Below are 24,962 nucleotides of genomic sequence, written 5' to 3' on the forward strand. Positions count from 1 at the left end.
TATGACTGAGATTGACGTGGAGAGTTTGACATTCCTCCTTTGTTCGATGATACTAAGTATGAGAGTGTTGACATGCCTGACTTAGACTTGTCTGGGGACGACGACCGTCTGTATGTGGGGAAGATTTACGCTAGCAAGGAGGAGTGTAGAATCGGCCTGGCTTTGTATGCTATTAAGCACATTTTCACATTTTATCAGTCGACCACGAAGAAGAATTATTTTGTAGTCAGCTGCACGGATCGGAAATGTGATTGGCGAATTCTCGCGCATGAAGTTAAAGATTGTGGATACTATGAACTCGTGAAGATGAATTTAAAACATATTTGTGCGTTTGAAATGCGTAACAAATTCCGGAAGAAGGCAACTTCTAGAATTATAGCCGCCGTATACAAATCGAAATATGGGAATCCCGAAAATGGGCCGAAGGCATTGTCGCTACAGCAGCTGGTATTGGAAGATCTGCGGGTTAATGCGTCATATATGAAATGCCACCGAGCAAAGGAATTTGCGGTTTTGGGAACGAGAGGGGAAGACAGTGATTCATATATGCGGCTTAGTCAGTATTTATATCTGATTAAGCTAGCTAACCCAGGTACTGTAACTGCATTGGAAACAGAGAACGATGATGGTATTGTCCGATTCAAGTATTGTTTTCTGGCATTTGGGGCGTCGATACAGGGATTCAGGAAAGTGAGGCATGTGCTCGTATTGGATGGAACTCATTTGACAGGAAGGTACAAAGGCGTTTTGATGACTTGTTGTGGACAAGATGCGAATTTCCAAGTGTTCCCATTAGCATTTGCTGTTGTTGATAGTGAAAATGATGCTGCGTGGACATGGTTCCTAGGTAATGTAGCTCGTTTGATTGCGGACAGCAAATGCCTAAGTATTATATCTGATCGTTGCCCTTCAATCTATGTTGCAAAGAGGAAAGTATTTCCATTGGCTCATCATGGGTGTTGCATTGTTCATCTGGAGCGAAATGTTGTTTCTAGATTTAAGAGCAAAGGTTTGGCTAAAATGGTTGGTTCAGCGGCATTTTGTTATAAACTTGGAGCTTTCAAGGAGGTTATGAGTACTATCCGTATCAAGAGCCCCGCGTGCGCAAAGTACCTTGATAGTATAGGGTCTGCTCACTGGAGTAGAGCTTATTTTAGCGGGAACCGATATAACCTAATGACTAGCAATGCCTGTGAGCAACTGAACAACGCTCTGAAGAAAGGCAGATCTTCACCAATAGTTGAGTTGTTGCAGTTTATTCAAGCAATGATGAGTAGATGGTTTGAGGCTAGAATAAAGAAAGCAAGGAAGAGGAGAGGTATGGTGAGTATTGAGGTTGACAAAGAGATGTTGGTTAATTTTGCAAATTGCAAAGGGAGTAAGCTTAACAATATATCTAATGTTAGCTGTCAAATAGTTGATCCATACGGGGGAAAAATGTTTGTTTGTTTAGCTGATAGGAGTTGTACATGCAAGATGTTCGATAAGCTGAAGTTTCCTTGTGGTCATGCATTGATTGCTGCCGATCACTTGGGAATGCCTTGGGACAGTTTAGTGGCTGATTGGTATAAGACAAGTACTTGGATCGATACCTATGCAGGCGTTATTTATCCTGAAGGCGATGCTAAAGATGTGGATGTACCTGATGAAGTTGAGAATTTTATTTTGTTCCCTCCACGCACGAGGAGGCCATCAGGTCGTCCACCAACTGTGAGGATACCATCAACGGGAGAGGTGCCGGTACGTTTATTACGTTTGGTTTAATGTTTGACGTCGCCTGTTATATAGTTTACAATGTTTTATCTTTTTTGGTGTAGGTGGTGAGAAAGCAAAAAGCAGTACCGAACAAGTGTACGAGATGTTTCAAACCTGGGCATAATAGGACCCGATGCAATAACCCAATATGAGAGGTGTAGGGCTTTTTAGTTGTTTTTGGCGTGATTCAGAGGATTGCGAGTATTATTTTTTGGCGTAATTCCGATGGTATATGTGGTCAAGGGTCCTGGTAGCTAGAGCAGTGTTTTAGTGTGCTCTGTACTGTATAATTTTGGTATTGTACTCTGTATTGACGTACTCTGTATTGTTTTGTTAAGGTGTTGTGAATTTTGTTGAAATTATGTTTTGACATAACTTAATGTTGAAGTACTGTAATGTGATATAAGTTTTGGAATAAGTTTTGTATGTTTTGTATGTTTGGTATGCCGAACACAAAACATGCTTTGTATGGTTGTAGATCTGCTTTGGTGTTTACTGTGCAGTGTCTCTGATTTAGACTTAGGTGTCGAAATTATGAGGAAGTTCTCTATAAGTATGCTGAAGATGTCTTTTTTAGGTTTAGTGAACTTATGTGGGTTAGGGTTTTGGTACTCCTCTTTTATTATGCCGTTCAGTTATAGTTGGAGTTCATCTGGAAGTGCGGTTCCAGATCTAGATGCATTTGATGAGTTTTCGTCACGCAGAGAGCCTGGATTGGGAATCCCTTTTAGTTTTTATTGTGGGAACAATTTAATCATCGAATCGGCCGTTTCTGAGATGGAAAGGGGCCGGAGTTTTTTTTGTTGCAAAAAAAACAAGGTAAGTAAATGAGTCTTTTCTATTTTAGTTTTTTTTTAAATGGTATTTGTAATTTGATTCGGATTTATAAGGGTGGAGGGTGTGGTTTTTACAAATGGTGGGATACGGCCATGATGGAAGAACTGAAGAAAGTGAAAGAGACGGTGGAGGAAGATGGTGAGAGGCTTCGATTTGTTGCTTTTAGGGACTGTGGAATGCCCGTGGATGTCCCAGAAATGTGGCGGAGCGTAGAGAGTTCGGCTGAAGAAATTGAGCGTTTAAAGAAAGAGTTGGAGGCAACCGTTGTTTGTATGGGTAAAATGGAGCTTGAGCTTGGGCAAAAAATAATTTTCGGGAAGGTTCTGTTTGTAGTCGTATGTATTGCTGTGCTGATGATAGCGAAAGTGTTGGTTATGACGATGAACCATTGATGTCATTGTGGATGTATCGTTTTAGTCAGACCTGCTTTTTGGTGTCTTACTTTGTATTTGCTGTCTTACTTTGTAATCCTTTTAATTGCTGTATTATTGACATTTGAGTAAGTTTTTAATGATGCGTTCAAAGAATTGTTGGTCGAACAATTATATTGTTCGTGAATCGAGCATAATGTATAGTGCACTGAGAACTAATTGATAAACAGATGTGAAACACATACAGCATAGACAGTAAGGTAATTGATAAACAGAGCACACGTACAAAATGTTGAGATCGTGTGGCCACGTAACCCAGAACAAGGTGGTCCGTTTAAAACAGAAGGGATTAATACTTGAGAAGAAGAACGGCTAGAACAACGATACAGCAGGAGGCGGTAGAGTAAGCGTAAATCCTTAGTTGTTGTTTTGTAGCTTGGGTTTCGTTCTTCAAGGTCTGAATAGTTGCGAGGATAGTTTGTACCTGACTCTTTAAGTTAGCCTCCGCCGATCTGAGGATGGTAATTTCGTTTTGTAATTCAATGTTACTTTCGGTTAAGATATCGAGCTCCTCTGATTTAGCTTCGTCGACCCACTTGAAGACATGGCCATAATCTCCCTATATTAGAAAAGTTATGGGGCTCAACTTGACATGGCCATAATCTCCCTATATAGGAGTTGTTCTAAAATTCTTACCTTTTTCGCGGCAATACACCTGTAGAATTCCCTGCCTGGGTTTTGAACAGTTGTTGACTTGAGTATCGCTGTTTTCTGGCCACACGAACAGCACCTGGGAATCCCGCGGGAGTAGGTAGGTGTGGAAGCTGTGGATTGGAAACTCATATTTGATAGTAAACCCTAATTTGGTCGGTGATATCGTTGGTAAGTATGGAGAACAGGAGTATATATATGGCCGAGATGTTCCGTCGTATATTTCCTTCGCATTTCTTGTTCACAATTTAGTGGGAAAGGTGACCACGGAATGGGGTCTACCTCACAACAAAAATTTGGTCCACGAAAAGGTGTCCACTAATTAGTCGATATATAGTGGTATTGTAGTTGGACGAGTAGGTAGCGAATGAACATGGACATGTCGTTGTCCAAATTTGATTTCTGCATATGATAACATGGACTTGGGTAGGTACACATTGATGGTTGTATATTTGAAATTGAATTTGGCAGGTCAGATGGTCTAAAGCATGATACAGAAAGAAGACTGTCCACATCATGTTAGCCATTGTAGAGTAGTCCACCAAGAGTAGTCCAAGGAAGGCAGCGACAACCGTTTAAGTTGCGTGAAGCAGGTATTATGTCCACAAGTGGTTGGCCAAACGGAGGGTTAGAAGGTGATTAGTGTCCACTGCATGTTGAGTAAACACTGTCCATGAAATGGTGACCTCAAGGTTTTGTTATGAGCTAACAGGTATCCACGGATTTCGCTACAAAAGTAAAGGTACATATGACTATTTGTAGGGGTTTTAGGTTGTAAGGTGTTGAAGATAGTATTGCGGTACATCGTTTTTTGTTGTAAACTATATGGCACATAATATTATGAAAGTGTATGTGGAAGCCTTAATGACATCGTGGAATTACGACATCGTGGAATAGTTGACATGTCCACATAGTAGCGTCCCCGATAGCATGACATTGTGGTGTATTTGATATATCCAAAAACTAGCATCCACAGTTCCAAATTTGTAATATACTAGCCACAAGGGCAGTGTTGGAATGGAAGCCTTAATGACATCGTGCAATAGTTGATATGTCCACAAACTAGCGTCCACAATGCTGTCCAGAATTGGAAGTCCACGGTTTGCTTAGAAGGAGATTAGGATGCCTATTGTGGAGAAGTTGTTGGCGACTACCTGTTGAGTAAACCATAGTCCACCACATCTGGTCCAAAATTTGATGGTTACGATGTAAAATCGGCGGTGGTCCGGTTAAATTTATCCACGACGTCCACAATTCTGTCCACAATTGGAAGTCCACGGTTAGGATAGAAGGAGATTAGGGTGCCTATTGTGGAGAAGTTGTTGGCGACTACCTGTTGAGTAAACCATAGTCCACCACATCTGGTCCACAATTTATTGGTTACGATGTATAATCGGTGGTGGTCCATATAAATTTATCCACGGTGTGTTGTCCAAAAGGAAGGTACGTGTGAGTGAAAGTGTGTTCCGGTACATAGCTTTGGGGTACACTATATGGTACTTAATATAGATTTCAAGGACCATTGTAACCTGTTGGTTACATAGCTTTGGGGTACAACTTGAGTAAACCACAGTAAGCCAAAGTCCACCGCATCTTGTCCACAGCTGGCGTGTTCCGTTTAAATTTATCCACGGTGTGTTGTCCAAAAGGATTACACGGGTGAGTGTAAGTGTGTGCCATATCTCCACAAACTGTTTCATGTGCGTGTAGGAGGTTGTATGTCCAGGACTAGGTGTCCAAGGTTAGTAGGGTAGAAGGTGATTAGGGTGCCTATTGTGGTGAAGTTGATGACCACATCAGGATGAGGAAGCAGCAATCCACGAAATTTGGTACCACTGAAAAAGCGTTGGTGATCAGTTAAGATTTAGCAACAGCGTGTTGTCCAAAAGTAAAGGTACGTATGAGTGTAAGGGTTTGAAGATAGTATTCCGGAACATAGCTTTGGTTGTACACAATATGGTACATAATATAGAGTTCAAGGACACAATAACATATAAGTAGGATTGAACATTGTAAGTGTTAGTTATTGTTCCTGCTGAAAAGATAATAGATATGGTACATAAATGCAGCAGGAACACCCGTAACAGGGATATAGTGCAGAAAAAAAGTCCCAAGCAGTCGGTTCTAGGAAAAGGACTTAGTAGGCGGAGGTAGGTAGAATGACAAAAGAGAGTCTGATACTTAGTTTTGAGGGAAATGCAAAGGGGCAACTAGAGCTTGGTAAATATCCATGGCGTACTGTTTCCTAAAGTTGTCGACCATTGCATCAGTGAGGCCAGACATACACGTTTGCGGGTCTCCGTAAGCATGCAGTTCCATGAACTTGACAGCGACAGGTCCGCAATCACCCCCACGTAAGTTGACGTACAGATCTTTGGGTCGCGACCAATTGAAGGGCGTAGGTTGAAGGAAATCGATGGTTGTGCGCCTGCAAAGTTTTTTTATGAGTAGGGGGAGAAGCTCGAGCACCGGTTGTAGTAGCTTGGCCACTTGTGTGTCTTTTTTGAGGATGGGGTTACTGTCAAGAACAAAAACAGACCAAAGTTTGAGCTCGATAACTAGTCCTACCCAGTGGCCGTTGTCCCAGTTCATAGGTGTGTAAACAGTGTCAACGTCTTGGAACCATGTCTTCCCGGGTGCGACTACAAAATCCCTTATCCTTGATTCCCAATGTATTAAGTCTTTGTTCTTGGCCTTCATAACGCTTCTGTGCTTTCCCTGGAGATGGTTTATGAGCCACGGCGATGCAAAGCATAGACGCTGACTTTGTAAAACTTGGTGATGGTGGGAAGTTAGGAAGTCCATTAGCACTTCCATATGCTAGACGTAAAGAGATAGGAGAACGGTGAGTGTGGGAAAAAAAGGAGAAGGGTTAATGTTTGGTAAGAAGATAGGACTACATTACCATTGTGCTTATCCAGCCGGAACTCTTCCCCAGGTCTAGCAAGAATTGGTTGTCGAAGTCGCATTTAGCTTTGGTGAAATGTAACCTGAATAATCTGATAATTATAAATTTATTATTAGTATAGAAAGGAATGTGCGTTTTCGATGTGAAACTTACACTTTCGGCGAAGAAGATAGTGTTTTGAAGAACAAAGACCATTCAACTCTTGGGACAACTGTGATAAGTTCAGCAGGGTGACGTGGTGGTTTGTTTGTGAAATAATGGGCTAGCTTGTCTTCCATTTCGGATGGGATGTGGGTTTTCCTTTTCTTTGGAGGCGAGGAGTCACTAACGTAAACGGGTGAGCCAATGACATCATCGTTTTGAGGATGATCCTATAAGAATGAATAAGAGTCAAAATAAATAGTTATAGATAGACTGACACATTTAGATTCTCCATTGGATTAACCTTGGCCTCATGGACGATGTCATTGTGTTGAGAAAGTAAGGCTTCACCGATAGTTTGGTCGTGTGAATGTTTTATAGGCGGCTGATTATTGAGTTCGGAGAGGACATTGTAAATCAATTGCTGATCCACGAGAGCAGCATCCTGTGAAGGAGATAATTATTCGAAGTGGAAGACAATCTACTAAGTTTATAGGAGAGAGTCGAATAAGCTTACTTGGAAATCGATATCAGTTTTGGGTAACGCTGAGACAAGGTCTGTCGCCGGTGATTTACACAGAGCTAGCTTCAGTTCCTGATTTAGAGAGGGTATATAAGAGACGGTTTCGATAGGTTAAGTGAAATGTTAATTTTTAAGAATCTGTCTATCCATTTCGTGTGGTACATCAGAATTGTGTTCGCCATGCATGGTTGTCTGATTCTCGATCACGTGACCGTGGCTCTGAGGTTCCTAAAATAAACCGTAAATAAAACGATTTGTTCCTTTATGGTATTGTCTTAAAATTAGGACATAGTTGGATGGAAAATCTTACCTCATGGTCTAGGACTGCTGTTCCACAAAAAACATCTTCAGGTACAGTATCTCGCTTTGGTGGTCCACAAATAAGAGCTTGAGGACCAGTCTGTGAATTGAATAATGAGAATGGTAGTAACGACCTAAATGATGAATATTTAGTGGAAGTAAGTATAGTTTTACCGTGCTATATAAGATCTGTGCGCCAAAAATTTCTGCACCATCAATCGAGCGGTCTTGTAAGTTGTTTGTGACATTGTAGACGTCCATGTGTACTTGTCCACCGTCTGGGGAGGCGACCATCTGGGCCTGGTTAGTGGAAGAGGCATGGTTATGGTTCGCAATAATACCATATAGAGATGCAGGAAAAAATTTTGCTGGCATTTGTAATACCTGCTCATGAATAAGTGGGTCCTTGAGGGGACTTTGTATTGGCAATGGTTGTTCACTTTGGAGCATACCATAACCAGTAGACTCGGGCAGGGCTTGGTTGGATGCGGGTAAGCGGGAAAAGTGTGTAAAAATCTGGGAAAAAGACTCGCTGAATTTATGAAAATATACTTTTGGAATTGAGATATGACATTACCGCTTGGTTGAATAGTTCTGTTTTGCTAGACGGGCGTTCATCATCATGGGTCTCAACCGCCATGGCCTGTATTATATATTAACGTAAAAGGTAGTGTACATTAAAAACCAACAAGTGAGGGAAGTTTTTGAACCTGGTCAGCAATAAGTGGCTCCTTGCAGAGTGGGATCTGTTCCGGATAACCGGTGCTGTGTTGGTCTTGCAGAGCGGGATCAGTTATGTTCGGCAAAAGACAATCTTGTGAGTCGCAGTCCATCTGGACCGGTACATCGGAAGAGGAGTCTGCTACTGGTTCCTTGGGGGTGGCTAATTCCGCGTCATTCTGGAATATGAGGCGAGGAGGGGATTCATAATGAGGCAAGATTTGCGTAAAAAAAAGGGAGGCATAATAGACAATAAGAGGACCTAACCTTTTGGGACAAATTCTGTTTGTCGGATGTTTTCGTCGACGTCAAGTCATCAGAATCGTGATGGAGACCCATGTCCTATATTGCCAAACAAATTTAGTAAGTGACAGCACCTGAAAACGAAAGGAAAAACGTGCAGACCTAATAATGATAGTACGAACCTCTAGCTCCCATAAATCAGGGCCATTCTTTGCCGGGGTGATGTCGTTTTTTTCCGGGGTCGTCCAATGAGGAAGATTGGATTCGTCGGAAAGACCAATTGTTGGTTGTTGGGAACACGGTGGTGAAAGAGACCGCTCGGGTGGAGTGCTTGATTTATCCCGCTTGTTGGCCTTTTTTATTCTTGTACTACTCCGCAAACCACGTCGGCTTGATCGGTTTCCAACAAAGGGAGTTTTGTTTTTTAACTTGGCTTCAAGCTTGGCGGTTCTTTGCAAAAGATCTTTGACCTGAACTAAAAGCCATTGGTTTTGTTCTTCGAGGTCTGTGGGAGCATTGGCAGCGTGAGAGGTTGTAGTCCGACGTGTGAGAGGCTTCTTAGAAGAGGCTTTGGATTTCTTAACAGACAGAGACTTCTGGGATCCTGTTTTTTTTTTTAGCTTCTTCCTGCCGAGAATGTGTTTTTTTATGCTCAACCTTCTGCTTGTATGGCTTGTGAACAATTTGGGGAAGCGACGCATCTCCACCAGGCCAACAGTTTGGAGGGAATACGTGTCCATTGCTGATAAGATCCTCCATATAAGCAACTTTCCTATCCTTGACCTCATCATCCCACTCACCCCATCCTTCTTCAGGTTGGTGGGATTGGGATTCCATGTAAGGAATGACATGTAGCTGCATTGAGATAAAAGAATGAGATTGGGAATATAAATGGGAAATAGGAAATTAATGAATATTACATCTTCCTGATTCTCAACATCTAAAATGTTGGAAAGAGTTAGCGTTGGTATTTGTGGGAAGCCAACGCCAGTAACATCTAGGACAGTGTGATCATCATATGCTGTTGGGAGCTTCGATGGGAGGCCACTGATAGAATTGAAGGCGTAAAGCTGAAGAATTAGTGGAAATCCTTGAACCCGGTAGGTAGCTTGACAGAGTTGTTGTCTGAAAGTGCCAATGGGATCTTCACATTTTCCCATAATCTTCCGGGCCGGACGAAGAGTGGCAATGGTTTTGTGAAAAGATTCCCTACCCCAAGGGAACTTATAGAACTTATCGAGATCTTCTAGCATCCAGACATATTTCAAGGTGGGACGATGAGTTTGTTGAGAAGATATCAAGACAGCGTCGACAATGAGGATAAGGGCGAGACGAAGTTTTCTGGAATCAGGCATGTTTGGATCACCTTTGATCATAGCCGCGATGTCGGCGCATGATATTTTGAGGTCATCGCCTAGGAGCTCCTGCCAATAAGGATCAGGCTTTTTGGGGTCGTTTCTCATTTCGTAATCTGGGTCGTGGTCCTCCGGGAATTCACCGCACGGTAGTCCAGATATGAGGCCGAACTCTTTCAATGAAAAACGCATAGGTTGTCCACCAAAAACCATTCACACCTCGTATTTCCGTTTGGTTATGAGTTGACGCGCCATAAGACCATGTACAAGTTTGCACGAGATAGGGCACCGGGCAACCGGGAACTCAAATAACTTACCAAAACAAGAGTTTCTGATTTCTTCGAAGACTGGTGTGTTTTCTAAAGTGTCCTGAATCCACGTAAGTGTATCGGGCTTGGAGTATATATTTAAACGATTGCTGGGGTAACGGTCAGTAGCAAAGAGTCGGGTAGGAAGCCTCTCGTCCCACGTTGAGTTATCTGGTGTAAGAATCAAATAATATTGAGTAAAAAACAAAGTGATAACCGTTAACGAGCAAGAAAGACAAAAGTATGGGATCACAGATCTAATAAACAATCGATTTGTGTAAAAAAGTCTAGAACGGGACAGAACCCTAGATCTATTTTAAAACTAATTTGAAAACGGTAAGAGTTCGTCAATATTTACCATCCATGACCGAAAGAAAGTGTTGAAGAGTTTCTCTGGTTTATAATTAAGATTCCGGTAGGTTTCGTCGCCTGTGACTCTGTATCGCGGGGGTTAGCAGAGACTCGGAGACGAAGGAGACGTTTAGGTGAAAACGGAGCAACCTCAAATTGATTAAAATCCGGTTGAAGTAAGAGAAATTTGGGGTTACAGGAGCGGGTCGGAGACGTCGTTGAGAAAGTCGGCGATGTCGGCGATGTTGCAAAGAAGAAGATAAAGGGTTCAGTAAAATATTTTTACAGCGAAAACATAGAGAGAAAAATGGGAGGGGTAAGAAACGGGTGTGACAAAACAGAGGGGTAAGTGGGTCTTTTTACTCATGTAAAGTCACCAATATTCTCAAAGTCCCTTATCACGTAATAAAAAGTGAGAAAGTGGCCCGGGATGTAATAATTTCTTTAAATAAGTGTTCCGAAAGTGGTGATGCATATATTTGCATCAGTTTTCAAATAATAATTTTACATTAGTTACTTAACTGATGTAAATATTTGATCTGTTTAAGGAAGTGATGTAAATATTTGCATCAATTATTTTAATTGACGGTTGCAGAAAATAGTTTTAAAGATTTGCATCAATAATATAAATGATAGTTATGTTATACAATAATTATCAACTTTAAAATATATGTTATAATTTAAAATTAGTATGAACTTTTAGTATAAATTATTTTATAAATAATTTAAACTTTTTACATATTATAACACATTGATATTGGCTTTTAGAGTTTGTAAATAAATTGTAGTTATTTATTAAGAAACAAAGCTTCTCACCTCTTCTCTTAGTGGTCATCAAAACTAATAAAAAATTATTAGCATCATTTTTTATCGATGTAATATTTGAATCATTTTTTAAATGATATTAACCAAAAAAATGTAGTTATGTCAATAATCTAAGTGATGTGTATTCACATTCTTGTATCAATTTTCATGAAATGATCCAAATTAATATAAAAAAATCTATCATTTATTACTGAATTGATATTAAATTAACTATTAGTAAAATTAGTTACATAACTGATGTCAGATTACATTTTTTTATATCAGTTGTTATAAATGATTTAAAATAATTTACTTTTTGATACAATTTCAGTGATGTAATACTTTTTTTAGGTGCCTGATTAATCTTCTAAAGATGAGTGTTGCCGAGTAGCCCACTCACCAGAGATCATTTAGAAAATGAGAATGGTTATTGATTAATAGCAAAGACCTACATGGCAACCATTCTTTTTTTCTTTTTCTTTTTTTTGACAACCCTACATGGCAACCATTCAACAGACGAGAATCACTATCACTACAACCTGGTTTAAAATCCAAATTAAAATAATATATCACCATTATTTAATTTCTTTATCAAACATTTGTGAAGAAAATAATATAATGGAGTTTGATTTAGGTCATTAGCACAACCAGAATGTAGTTTGAAAAAAACACACAAACTTGGAGGTGCAAGTGCATCCCGCATAGAGATTAACAAGTTGTTCAAACTATTCATCATATTATATATATCTACTCGTTAACATTCATCAGTAAACAATCATTTTAACGTAAACAAAACCATCTTGAATCCTTGATCGACAAACCTTTTGGGTTATTAAACCCAACCAAAACAAAAAAAGAGCCCTAATAAAATTACTCAGCCAAATTTGTCAGGATAGGATCTTGGAAAAATAAGTAGTGCGAGAAGAACTTGACAAAAAGATGGACTCTAATGCTTTCAACACGTTCTTGATGCAAGGCCTCTGTTGCGGATCAATGACAGTACAATTCAGAGCTAAGTCCATGACACGGACAATCTCGCGTTGATGTACTGACGTATCGATGGACGAGTCAATCCACGTGTCAATATGGCTATTGGAATATGAATATCTAGCCCAGTTGACCAAACTCCCGTTGACTCCAGATTCTATGTCCTCATCACCGGAGGATTTTTTACCGGTGAGGAGATAAAGCATGAGGATTCCAAAACCATAGATGTCACTCTTACTTGTCACGTCCTTGTGCTCCCTCGTTTCTACGTTATCAAAACGAAGACGAAAGTGAAAGGTGTAAGCTTAGAGAATATAATCTTTAACAAATAAATAAATTATATGCATATAATATATATATATACATATATATATATAATTTGTCATAGACAAATGTTTCAACTTTTTCTGAATTAGCATTATTATTTCTTCTAAATTTTGGTTCTAAATTTTGAAACCGTCTTAAGTTAAATTAAATAAATGGATTATTTGCTAAATAACTTAATAATCTCGTGGCAAAATCGTAGATATTAAGATGTTTTGGTTAAATCAAAGTTTTTAAATTTTATATATTTTCTAATCAAAAGACATCATTCAATTAAAAAACTCCATGTTTTAAATTTGAAACCAATAAAAATAAATCAAAATGTTTTTAAAAAAATATTAATTAATTATTTTATACAGAGATGTGAAAATATCTTATGTCTAAGAAAAAAACTAAAATATCTTAATTTATGAAACAGATGGAGCATATAATAGCCCTGTTATCAGCTAAATTAATTGATATTTAATTTGTTATAAGAAAAACGCTTGCTAAACAAATGTTAAAGAAAAAAAAAATATAATATTATACATATTTACTGAAGATTAAGTTATCCTTTATTTTGGCAAATAAAATGGTATAATTTGGTTTTCTATTCTTATAATCCCGTTTGGTCTGTTCTCTTGTGAAAAAAAGATGTTGTGATTATTTTGCCGAAAAAGAAAAAAAAAGATGTTGTGATTATACCTGGGGCCATGTAAGCCGCATCCATGCAAAGTAAGCTTGGAAGACCAAGACAGAGCCTTGGTTCATCTTCGACGTCGACGACAATATTCTCCGGCGATAGTTCACCAGCAAAAACTTCCGGAGAACATCGACAATGTAAAAACCAAAGAGCTTCTGCGATTCCCCTCATAATCTTCCTCCGTCTCTCCCAACTGAAACCATTCAAAATCTGGCTAAGTCTTTTCCCTTCTACGTCCTCGTGGATCAAGTACACTATTTTTTCCGACCGGCAGGTCGCAACTACCTTCAGAATGTTCTTGTGCTCAGAAAACTTCCTAATATCCGATATATCATACTTGTTGACCTCCTTAACAACGAACTGCACGCCGTTTTTATCCGCAAAAACGTTTTGTTCCTTGAGAGACGATAGAATCGCGTTCATGGTAAGCGATTTCATGAATCTTGAATCGAAGAGCTGAATTTCCCACTTTGTACCATCTTCTTGTTCCACTTTCTTGACCTCCAAAACGTTGTGCGTTCTTTGAAAGACGAGACCGATGAAGAAACCAGAGACTAGGACGGCCAAGAAAGCTACAAAGGTTGAAATAACGATAAACCACCAACTCTTCGTACTTCTCTTTCTTACAACCTTGCAAGGAGGTAAAACGCTAACATTATTTTCGCCACAGAGATCTTTATTACCGGCGACTGCTGTAGCGTTTATGGCAAGAAAAGCTCCGGTTAAAGGTAAGCTTCCATGGAGAAGATTATGAGAGATGTTGACTTGAACAAGAGACTCAATATTTCCTAGATTCTTCGGAATCTCCCCGAATAATAGATTGCATGATAAGTCAAGATTGCTGAGAACTGGGAAATCCGAGAAACTCAAAGGAATCTCTCCGGTAAAATTGTTGTGGCTCATGTCAAGATTCACTAGGTTCTTGCACGAAGACAACTCACTTGGGATCACTCCAGTGATCTCGTTGTCACTTAAATCCAAATCCATAAGTTCCGGGAACGTCATGAGCCCAAGTGGAATCACTCCAGAGATTCTGTTCGCTGATATATCGAGCTTCTTGAGTCTCTTGCTTCTAGAAAGATCCGGTAATTCACCAGAGAAGCTGTTCTTGCCGAGGTTTAACATCTCAAGTTGTGGCATGTCCCATGTGCCGATGTGACCTCTGAGGCTGTTCTTTGATAAGTCCATGAAGTTAACGAGTTGCAACTCGTTGAACCCTCGAGGTAACTCGCCTGAGAAGAAATTGGATTGAAGCCTAACTCGCTCTAACGTATTGCAGTCGCCAAAACTCGGCGGGATCACGCCGTCCAGATAGTTAGAGAAAAGGATGAGCTTGGTGAGATGGCCAGAGTCACAGAGGGTATCAGGGAGTTTTCCGGTAAGATTGTTGGTAGAAAGATCAAGAACAGTGAGGTTGTTATGCTTCCCAAGATTTGCCGGAATTTCACCGGATAATCTGTTGGACCAGAGCTGAAGAACTTGTAGACGTGGCAAGGACGTTATTCCTTTAGGAATCTTTCCGGATATGTTATTAGAGAAGAGATGGAGAATCTCCAAGTTTTGCAACTGAGCCACAAGCTCAGGGATCTCTCCAGAGAGCGAGTTATCACTAAAGTCGAGAGATATGAGATTTTTGAGGGAGAAGATGGACAGTGGAATTTGACCGGAGAGCTTGTTTTGGTAGAGAAACATGTACTCAAGCTCCTTCAAGTCTCCTAGTGAAGGAGGTATGGGTCCAGAGAGATTGTTGTAGACGAGATCAAGGTGGTTAAGAGAAGATAAGTCACCGATTTGATGAGGTATTTGGCCGGAGAGATTGTTGTATCCCAAGTATATCCATTTCAGGTTTTTCATCAGCCCTAGTTCCGCCGGTATACCTCCAATTAGCTGGTTTGAAGCCAATGTTAAGAACTCTAATCTTGAGAGGTTTCCAATATAGGCTGGTAAATAGCCAGTTAAGACGTTTCCGCCGAGATCTAGGACTCTAAGGTTAGAAAAAAATCCGATGTCGTTGTAGATTTCACCAGAGAACATGTTGTTAGAAAGATCTAACGTGTAGAGGTTCGGAAGAAAACCTCGAGGGATCGAGCCAGAGAAGTTGTTGTTGCTTAGGTTGAGGTAACGAAGAGAAGGAGACGAAGTGGTGAAGATTTCTTGAGGGATTGGACCGGACAAGTTGTTATTGGAGAGGTTAATGGTTCGTAAAAAAGGTAGCCGGAAAGTAGCAGAGGTGAGGATTTGGCCAGAGATGTTCTTGCCAGAGAGATCGAGAGAGACAACACGAGATAAGTTGTTGCAAACGACGCCGTTCCAAAGGCACACATCATTGGTTGAAGAGTAAGACCAAGAAGATAGGTGTCTTAAAGGGTCTTGAATTGAGGATTTGAATGATAAGAGAAGCTCGAGTTCGTTTGCATGGAGGCAAGAAAAGTTAAGGAACAAGAAGAAGAGTGCTGTGATGAGATGTGGAGTGTGATGATGAGAAATAGACATGTTTGCTTTTGTTTTGTTTGGCTTTGCTCTATTATTAACAAGATGGTGTTGAATATGTATATATGCTCTTAGGATGAGTGTGTTGCTTTAAAAGATTGTGATTTGCTTCAACCTTAGCTGTAAAATAGAGAAAAATAATATATATTAAACGGGATCAATAATGACCTTCGATTGGAACGATTTAAGAGGGTTTCATAAGGAAGGCAATGTGCATTATTCTTTGTACTAGACAAAAAAGGGATTAAAAAGTGCTTGGATGGTCTACAAAAGGGGAATATATATCAAAGTATAAATTTTAAAATAGAAATAAACAAAAAAGGTGTCGAGCACATTCGCACTTCAAATTATGGCTAGTTTTAATATGAAGTTATTCTTTTGTTTTTTAATATGATGTTATTCATCAAAGGAAAAAAAAAAGAAGAAAAAAAATAAATGAAGCATTTCTTAAACCAAAAGCTTTTCTCGGATGATGAACTACATAGAACAAGTTAAATTAGAGTTTTTTTCTCCCGCCCTCCAGGCGCAATTTTAGAGTTTTCTTTTGGGCATCCATTTAGAGTGTTTTTTTATATATATTGTAAATTTTCCATATATATTTTTGTGACAAGATATATATTACCTAGTATAATTAGTTGTACTATAAATCTAATAACAAAATTATTAGTGTTGTTTTTTACACGTTTTTTTTTTAATTTCTTTTGATTAGTGTTTTTTTTTTCTCCCTCCATTCCAGTCACTTTTGGAGTCAGACGTTTGAACACGAACAGATGAGGATGGGATTGATGTCGTGAAAAAAGCCTCTGATATTGTTGTCGGCTTACTAACGAAATGTTCTTTTGACTGAAGATAAAGCACTATTTCTTATGTGAACGTTGAAAAGTGTTTTCCAACTCCATATGCTATTTGTAACATACTTAATTATGCCTAGCTTATATAAACAATATATGTATTCATTTTCAATGAGAAAAAGGTCAAAACAAAAAACTTCAAGTTTTCCTAATTCACAAAAAAAAAAATTCTTTAAACCCTGAAAAAAAATCATGTGATTTGCTTTGATTGAACCATTTTAGTGACTCGTAGTGTTGTCCGAATGTAAGTAGATCCGTCCCAAATCTTAGATAAGAGTGTAAGTTTATGAAACTCCGTAGAGAATTGTATTGACAAAGTAATCCTTATATAGTTACATAAGTGCATATCTAAATGGAATATTCACAATATTGTTTGTAACAGAAAGAAAATATTTCTAAGAGGATATTCCTATTCTAACCCCCCCCCAAGTGCAACTTTCTCTCGAACAAAATGAATGTCTATCTCAATATGTTTGGTCCGGTGATGCTGAACTGGATTAGAAGAGAGATAAACAGCACTGATGTTATCACAAAAGACAACAGATGCTTTGTCCAAGGGACAGCGAAGCTCGAGAAATAGGTTGCGAAGCCAAGTGAGTTCAGCAACAGCATTTGCAACCCCTTTGTATTCAGCTTCAGCACTCGATCTCGAGATGGTAGGTTGACACTTAGAGGACCACAAAATAAGGTTGTCACCATGAAAAACACAGAAACCAGACGTTAAACGACGCGTATCCGGACAGCCTGCCCAATCCGCGTCTGAATACGCAGTGAGACTTGTCGTAGACGTCTTAAAGAGCTGTAAACCTTGGGAGATGGTCCCCTTGATGTACCGAATGATGCGCTTGAGGGCAGAGAAATGTGTTTCTCGCGGGTCATGCATGAATAAACACACCTGTTGGACCGCATAAGATATATCAGGTCGAGTGAAGGTGAGATATTGGAAAGCACCTGCAAGACTGCGGTACAGTGTTGGATCTTTAACCGGAGGACTATCAGATCCGGACAGTTTCGGCTTCGTGTTGACAGGAGTACGGCAGGGATTGCAGTCGACGAGATTGGCGCGATGAATAATGTCAGCCGCATAGTTCTGTTGATGAAGAAAGAGACTTTTGCTGCTACGGGTCACAGAGATGCCAAGGAAATGGTGGAGAGGACCCATATCGGTCATGGCGAATTCGTCGTGCAACGAACTGATGACGGAGTTGAGCAGATCAGTAGCTGATGCCGTGAGGACGATATCGTCGACATAGAGAAGTAAGTATGCAACATCTTTGCCTCGTGAAAGAATGAACAAAGAGTTGTCACATTTACTGTGAACAAAACCGATACGGCGAGCAAACGAGGTAAAGCGAGTATACCAAGCGCGAGGAGCCTGTTTGAGTCCATAAAGAGACTTGCGAAGCAGACACACATGATCTGGTTTGGTGTGATCTTTGAACCCTGGAGGTTGATGCATGTAGACAGTTTCATGGAGTTCGCCATTGAGAAATGCATTCTTCACGTCAAGTTGGTGAAGCGTCCAGTCCCGAAAAGTAGCAACGCAGAGAACAGCTCGAATGGTAGCCGGTTTGACAACCGGGCTGAATGTATCATCGCAGTCCACACCGACTTGTTGAGATTTCCCATTTATCACCAGACGAGCTTTGTAACGAGCCAAGTTTCCCTGCGCATCAAACTTGTGCTTAAACAACCACAAACAACGAACCACGTTGGCATTCTTAGGCCGTGGTACTAAAGACCACGTCCCACTTTTAATATGAGCACTATATTCCTCATTAATAGCACCGTTCCAGTTAGGATCCCGAGCAGCTTGTACATGGGACAAAGGTAAGGGCGAGACAGTGGAGGTGTGAAGGCAAAGACGAGTAACTGGTTTGGTGATCCCCGACTTGCTTTGAGTCTGCATGGAGTGTGTAACAGGTGGGGGTAAAGGCGGTGGTTGAGGTGCAAGAGGAGGTGATGGCGCAGGTGGTAATGGTGAAGGTGAAACCGGAGGAGTTGGTGGTGGTCCAGGTGATGGTGGTGTTGGTATCCCGGGTGTGACCAACCTGGGAATCGGGTTGATGGTGTAAGATGTCTGTGATGGTGGTGATCGTGAAACCAGAGGATCCACAGCAAACGGAAAAACAGTCTCATCAAAGGTGACATGTCTGGAGAAAATGATTTTGTTGGTGGACCGGTCAAGACATCTATACCCGCGGTGATCAGCTTGTGTTGCGTGATCGGTAGCAGGTTGGGGTAACACAGCGAACCGAATACACGAAGGTGACCATATGAGACACCTTTGTTGAGTAGGTGAGTATATGGGATCTCGTTGCCAATCGCGTAAGACGGAAGTATGTTGAGCAGATGAACGGCAGTGTTCAATGCTTCTACCCAATAACCGAGAGGCATATGGGCTTGAATGAGGAGAGTACGAAGCAGATTGCTGATGGTGCGAAGGAACCTTTCTGCTTTTCCATTCTGCTGAGACGTATATGGACATGAGAAACGAAAACTGGTACCCGTAGTAGAAAACAGTTCGCGAAAAGCTTTGTTATCATATTCACGGCCATTGTCGCATTGGAGAGATTTGATGGAGCAGCCAAAATGTGTCTTGACCCACGCCGAGAAGTGAAGGAAGCAGCAAAACACTTAACTCTTGCGTTTTAACGGATAAACACATCCAAAGTTACTGAAGTCGTCAAGAAAGACCAAATAGTAACGGAAGCCACTTATGCTGGAAACAGGGGATGTCCATAAATCAGAATGAATAATATCAAAAGGTTTAAAAGTAACAGACTTTGATAAATGAAAAGGGAGCCGAGTGTGCTTTCCTAATTGACACGCATGACACAATGTCGTCATGTCGGTCTTATTAAAAGATAGAAAACCAGAAGAACAAAGTGAACTAAGAGTAGCTTTATTGGGATGTCCAAGTCGACGATGCCATATAGAACTTGGTGCCGCTGAAACAGAGAATGCAGATGGTAATGAGGATGACGGTGTGACGGATTAGAGAGGACCTGGACTGTCACATCAGAGCAGTGGAATCCTTGTACAAAGATCCTTAACACAGAAACCAAAAGGGTCAAACTCAACAGAACAAGCATTGTCAGTGGCAAATCGACGAACGGAAACAAGGTTTTTGATGATGGATGGGCACACAAGGACATTGCAAAGTTTAAGGGATCGGTGAGGGGAGGGGATAGAGGTATGACCCGTGTTTGTAACAAGTGCCGAGGACCCATTACCTACAGTGACAAGAGGTATAATGCTCGTATTAAAAGTAGAACGTAGCGTACCTGGCTGGTTGGTGATGTGGTTGCTCGCGCCTGTGTCCATGAACCAAGTGTGATCAGAGGGGTCTTGGACATTCATCGTACTGAAGGCGTGAGACAGGGCAGACGGAATCTGACTAGACGATCCAACCTCGGATGGAGCATGATGCGTGGGTTGCACGTAATGAACTTCGCTGACCAAACGATAAGGATATGGGCCGAGTACACTGTTTGACGGAGTAGGAGGTGGCATCTGCAATGGTGGTGGAGGAGGGTAATACGATGGTGGAGGTGGATACGCAGACGGTGGTCCATAGTGCTGATGGTAACCCCATGGAGCTGCTCCGTATCCCCATGGTGGGTAAGTGTGGTAGTTTGGTTGCCACGAGTTGTTGTTGCGTCCACGACCACGACCGTTACGGCCTCCACGTCCTCTGTTATTGCGGTTGTTATTGTTGCGGGAGCCATAGTTGTTGTTTTGTTGGCGTTGTTGTTGTTGTTGATCCGAGTCGGTGTAGAGGACTTGAGAGGATGAAGCATCAGCCGGAGGTTGAGGCGCAGGCTTCGTCTGTTTGAGGAGGCGTGATTCCTCCATGGTGAGCATCGAGCGGGCCTTGGTGAATGAGGGGAAGGGGTTCCGATGTTGAATGACGTTGATGATGCTGTCGTACCTGTCAGAGAGGCCATTCAACATGTGCATCACCAGAGAGCGATCGCTGATGGGGGAGTCCACATTAGCGAGAAGATCGGAGAGGGTCTTGAGCTTTTGACAATACTCATGAATGGTCCAGTTACCGATCGTGAGAGTACGAAGTTCGTTTTCATACTGAAGAACACGAGCTTCTTTGTTGTCTCGAAACAGATTTTCGAGAGAGAGCCAAATTTCATGAGCAGAAGATTTAGCTTTGAGGATCGTATCGAGAACTTGTTCTTGACACAGTTCCGTAGATCCACATCTTTACGAGTCCATCGTGTTCCTTCCAGGACTTGGCGTCGTCCGAAGGAGGTTTGGAAGAGCCATCGAGGTGGCCATGGACGCCGAAGCTGAGGCAGTGAGTTTCGAAGAGTTCACGCCAGACGTCGTAGTTCATCTTATTCAGATCAAGCTGAATAGGGATGTAAGCCCGGATTTGAGAGATTTCAAAGGGCTTGTCGTTTAAGGACTTGGAGGTAGAAGACTCAGCGGACATGGTGATGCACGAGAGAGAGAGAGAGGGAAGTAAGAAACAAAGAGAGATGAAGGAGAAGAGAACGAGAGAGAGGAAGAAGAGTGCGGAGATAGGGATCGAGCTTAGTTAGCGAGATTAGGGTTTTTGGAAAAACCAAGTTTAGGCTCTGATACCATGTAAGTTTATGAAACTCCGTAGAGAATTGTATTGACAAGGTAATCCTTATATAGTTACATAAGTGCATATGTAAATGGAATATTCACAATATTGTTTGTAACAGAAAGGAAATATTCCTAAGAGGATATTCCTATTCTAACAAGGAGGATCTGAATTTTTACAGATTCATCCACTTGATATTTTCAAAACATAATATCCATTTTGTTTTTCCATTGAATACCCCCAAAATCACATTGTCTCTACTCTTCTAAATAAACGCCATTACTTAAGGATATCTCCTTGATGTCACTCACCTAGTCTAAATGTCACTCAACTGGAGCTAATGGAATCGGCAAAAGGATCCATGCCTAGAGCGAGGGAGGATACTGAAAAATGCATACTTGTTTTTTTAAAAAAAATTATTATTTGATTCATCCACATCAAGGATAAGTTCAGTGGAGAGAAGAGGGAAAAAATCTATCATGCCATTTTCATTATTTGCTCCACTGGAAAGATGTCCCTAACTTCTTGGTTGTATTTCTTGGCAAATTCAGCTTTTTGAAAATTTATACCAGCATTTGCGACCAAAAACATGGTTAGAGGTGAAAACCGCACTCTCGGTTTTTCAAGTACAAACCAAGATCGGCGTAATTGAGCCCGGCTAACGATGGTAATATACCGAGAGGACCGGGCCGGACGAACTCCTGGGCCAACCTAGGCCTACAAACATTAAGTCGGTGGAAATCTCCTGAAAGAATAAGGAAGGTTTCCACATTCGACCCAGAGAAAAAGAAACTCTCTAGAGTGGGTATAACAGTAATCTAGATCGAAGTTCGGTTTTATTAATATCAGATTGGAGAAAAATACAACTGAGTTCGTTTCCGAGTGAGTTGTAAAAAAACTAAGAGTTAAAGAATAAAGTGCTTAGAATATCTTTAACTCTTAATCTCTAGGTCTCTTGAGATTCTTCTGTGTTTTCGGTGTCGTTTTCCTTTTTATATGTGCTCTAAGTCGGTTTCAGAGAAGTTCTTTCCAACATCTTGTAGTACACCTTCTCACCATATACGTGTGCTCACCGGGTATATCGTGCACCTCTAACACCGTCCTGTAATCCACATCACAACCCCGTGATTCCAAAGTCCTCCTTGTAAGTTCATTTGGGTTCTGTTTAACACTCCAAACTTAAACAATCTATCTATCTGAATTGACTAAGTATACAGAGGCATCCGGGAAAGTCTAGCCCATAAAAGTTAAACAAATCATTTTTGATAACATATACAGGTTCGAAATGGTGACATTATGAATGAAAAGAATGAAGAGAAATATTATAATTTTTGTATTCCTAATTTTGTTTTACCATTTAGAAATAATATTTGATATATATGGGAACTACATAACTCTGTTTCATTACTTTTTGTAGGAAGAATTATACAACTAAGATATTCCCTAATCATTAGATTTGGCAAGGAATAAAGTGTTCCATTCTTTCTCAACATTTTATGTCACCATTTACTATAACAATTTGTTTCAACTCTTCTCCGCATTTGTATTTTGTTCCATATAATTATTTTTTATTTTTTTCTTCATTTCTATTATTTCTCAAATGGTCACTAATCAATTTCATAGTGTTTTTAGATTGGGCAAATTTGGCTTTTTACACATATTTATGATACAACCTACATATGTTGTTATCGTATCGAATTGGAACTTGTGTAGTTTTCGTATACACATCTAGTCTTCTACAACCAAAATGCGACCTTGAAAATTAATAGAAAAGGAAAGGAGCCCACAAAACAGAAGAATAAAAATTTTATGGAAGGAATATACAGAGAGTGGTCATTGTCGTTGAAGGGCATGCTTTGCTTAATTCCATTTTCCTAGGGTTTTGTAATTCCCCCACACGCCCACTTTCTCCAACCCCACGCTTGTTCTCTTCTTTTTGTTTTCTTCCTTAAGTTAATGAAATAATGCCAACATCCTTGTCCCTCGCTAAATAAATTTATAAACTAAGAATATCCAAACAAAACCTTATCAAATAAATCGACAAACTCATATAGGCTGGGACATATAAGAACCCTATAAAAATATCAAGAAAACGATATATATAAAACGCATAAGAAATCGGAGTTCGGATCCTGATAAGATATGTTCTCCTGCTAGGAAAGAAAAAATAAATCGTGATAGCAATTCGTCAAAAAAAAGGATGGTTTTTCTTTGTCGAATAAAAATTAATATATGAGATCTTTTATTCTGTATTTCAATTAACCTTATGACGTATGTTTACACCCAGCCTTGCATAAAGCACGTCAAACATTTACATCAGGCCACAATCCTAGTTAATTTAAGCAGGGACGATAATCACTTGCTACGCGGGTTGTTTGCTTGGGCTGGATGAGGATTCGTGGAACAGTGACAGTTCCCAATAAGACTGACGAGGCTCCATGGAAGAGTGCCAGTTCCCATTACGGCTGACGAACCTGTGCGTGTGGACTACTCTAGGTGGTTGTACGCTAGAGACATTATAGATTAACTACTCTTAGGTGATGCGTGTGCATCTTATATGATGTTATGATTGCTGGCTGTTTAAGGTTTATACTTTGGTAAGGTTATAAATTTTTGGGGGAAATTGGTAGAGTCCATACTCTACTCATCACACAAGGTACGTTACGTACGTATTCCAAATTACTCATCACATTTTTCTTCAAGTGAGCTCGGTAAGCCTAAGGTGTAGGTGTGTATGAGCAAGTTCGGTGTGGTGCTACTTTTTGGGAATTTTCAGTTGTTTTCTATCTTTTCATCAAACGATTGCGTAATGTTTTTTTTTATATACCTCTATTTTAAATGGTTTAGGAAAGGTTTTCAATTTGAAAGTCTTAACTTACACTTTAAACTAGATTTTACCCCATGCATTCGTACGGGAATTTATTTTAGTCATTTAAATAAAAATCTTAATTTTCAGAATTAAATGTATATATAAAAGAAATTGTATTTTTAAATAATATTAGAATAAATTCGAATAATTTTAAAATTATTTCTAATATAATTTTTCTTAAAATTTTTGGAAGTGTTTAGAAGCAAATACTAAAAGTGCTTTTGTTTTAATATAATAGATTAGGGAAAAATAGCATGACGCCTTGTATAAGAAAGAGGTATGTTACATTCTGCATGCGGTTAATCATATAAACATCAATAAACAATAACATAGGTTTTTGAAATAGATATATGAGCCAAGATAAGTGTCATATGATGAACTTAATTATGAAGTATAAGTGACGTAGAGCCGACCTCTTCGTCTTGAGGAGGTGTCAATATATCTTCTCTGCATATTGATTGTAGGTCTCATTGTGTTGTTGACTAGTGGTCCTAAGAAATCACTACTAATTGCTTTATCGAATTAAACTAAAGATTAATAGACAAATTTCAAGTTTTTTTGCCATCTTAACTTATGTTGTGTTGTTTTTATTTAATTTAATTTAGCTTTGGAGAAACTCTTTTCTTTTGTTTTAAACCTTTGCTTTCTTGTGACCGTATTTTTTTATCTACTCATGTCGGCCTTATTTAGTCTACTCAGATTTTGACATTTGTTTTTTGAGAAAAAAAAAGATTTGACATGTTCATAGTATTGTGGAGGTGAAAATCTTGTTCCAGCAAACTCAGCCCAGTAAACAAGTGATAAGCGAGGTGAAGAATCGAATTAAAAAGCATGCCAAAAT

At 39.9% G+C, this 24,962-nt stretch overlaps 3 protein-coding genes across 3 annotated transcripts in view; 1 reads left to right on the plus strand and 2 right to left on the minus strand.

The window, feature by feature from the left end:
- Window positions 1-1,907, plus strand: part of LOC112089207 — a 2,413-nt gene extending 506 nt beyond the window's left edge. The window contains exons 2-3 of the mRNA XM_024160188.1: window positions 23-1,740; window positions 1,818-1,907. Coding sequence (XP_024015956.1) covers window positions 23-1,740; window positions 1,818-1,907 — 1,808 coding nt within the window. The remainder of the gene's footprint in view (window positions 1-22; window positions 1,741-1,817) is intronic.
- Window positions 1,908-3,312: 1,405 nt separating this feature from the next.
- On the minus strand, window positions 3,313-3,806 carry LOC112089208 (uncharacterized protein At1g43920, Chloroplastic-like). Its single transcript, XM_024160189.1, has 2 exons — window positions 3,660-3,806; window positions 3,313-3,582 (listed from the first exon to the last, which is right to left on the minus strand). The coding sequence occupies exons 1-2, from the start codon at window positions 3,804-3,806 to the stop codon at window positions 3,313-3,315; spliced, it is 417 nt and encodes a 138-aa protein (XP_024015957.1).
- Window positions 3,807-12,092: 8,286 nt separating this feature from the next.
- Window positions 12,093-15,823, minus strand: LOC18025748 (probably inactive leucine-rich repeat receptor-like protein kinase At2g25790). Its single transcript, XM_006408804.2, has 2 exons — window positions 13,323-15,823; window positions 12,093-12,579 (listed from the first exon to the last, which is right to left on the minus strand). The coding sequence occupies exons 1-2, from the start codon at window positions 15,811-15,813 to the stop codon at window positions 12,215-12,217; spliced, it is 2,856 nt and encodes a 951-aa protein (XP_006408867.1). The 5' UTR covers window positions 15,814-15,823; the 3' UTR covers window positions 12,093-12,214.
- Window positions 15,824-24,962: the final 9,139 nt, after the last annotated feature.

The sequence above is a fragment of the Eutrema salsugineum genome, unplaced genomic scaffold (assembly GCF_000478725.1).
Source record: "Eutrema salsugineum unplaced genomic scaffold, Eutsalg1_0 scaffold_12, whole genome shotgun sequence".
Classification (NCBI taxonomy): Eukaryota; Viridiplantae; Streptophyta; class Magnoliopsida; order Brassicales; family Brassicaceae; genus Eutrema; species Eutrema salsugineum.

Bases quoted from the DNA above. Each gene is read 5' to 3' on its own strand.
- LOC18025748 (XM_006408804.2), bottom strand. From the start codon at position 15,813: ATGTCTATTTCTCATCATCACACTCCACATCTCATCACAGCACTCTTC. The intron at 12,580-13,322 runs GTATAATCACAA...TTGATAACGTAG, and splicing joins TGCGGCTTACATGGCCCCAG to AAACGAGGGAGCACAAGGAC.
- LOC112089208 (XM_024160189.1), bottom strand. From the start codon at position 3,806: ATGAGTTTCCAATCCACAGCTTCCACACCTACCTACTCCCGCGGGATT. The intron at 3,583-3,659 runs GTAAGAATTTTA...TTTCTAATATAG, and splicing joins GGTGTATTGCCGCGAAAAAG to GGAGATTATGGCCATGTCTT.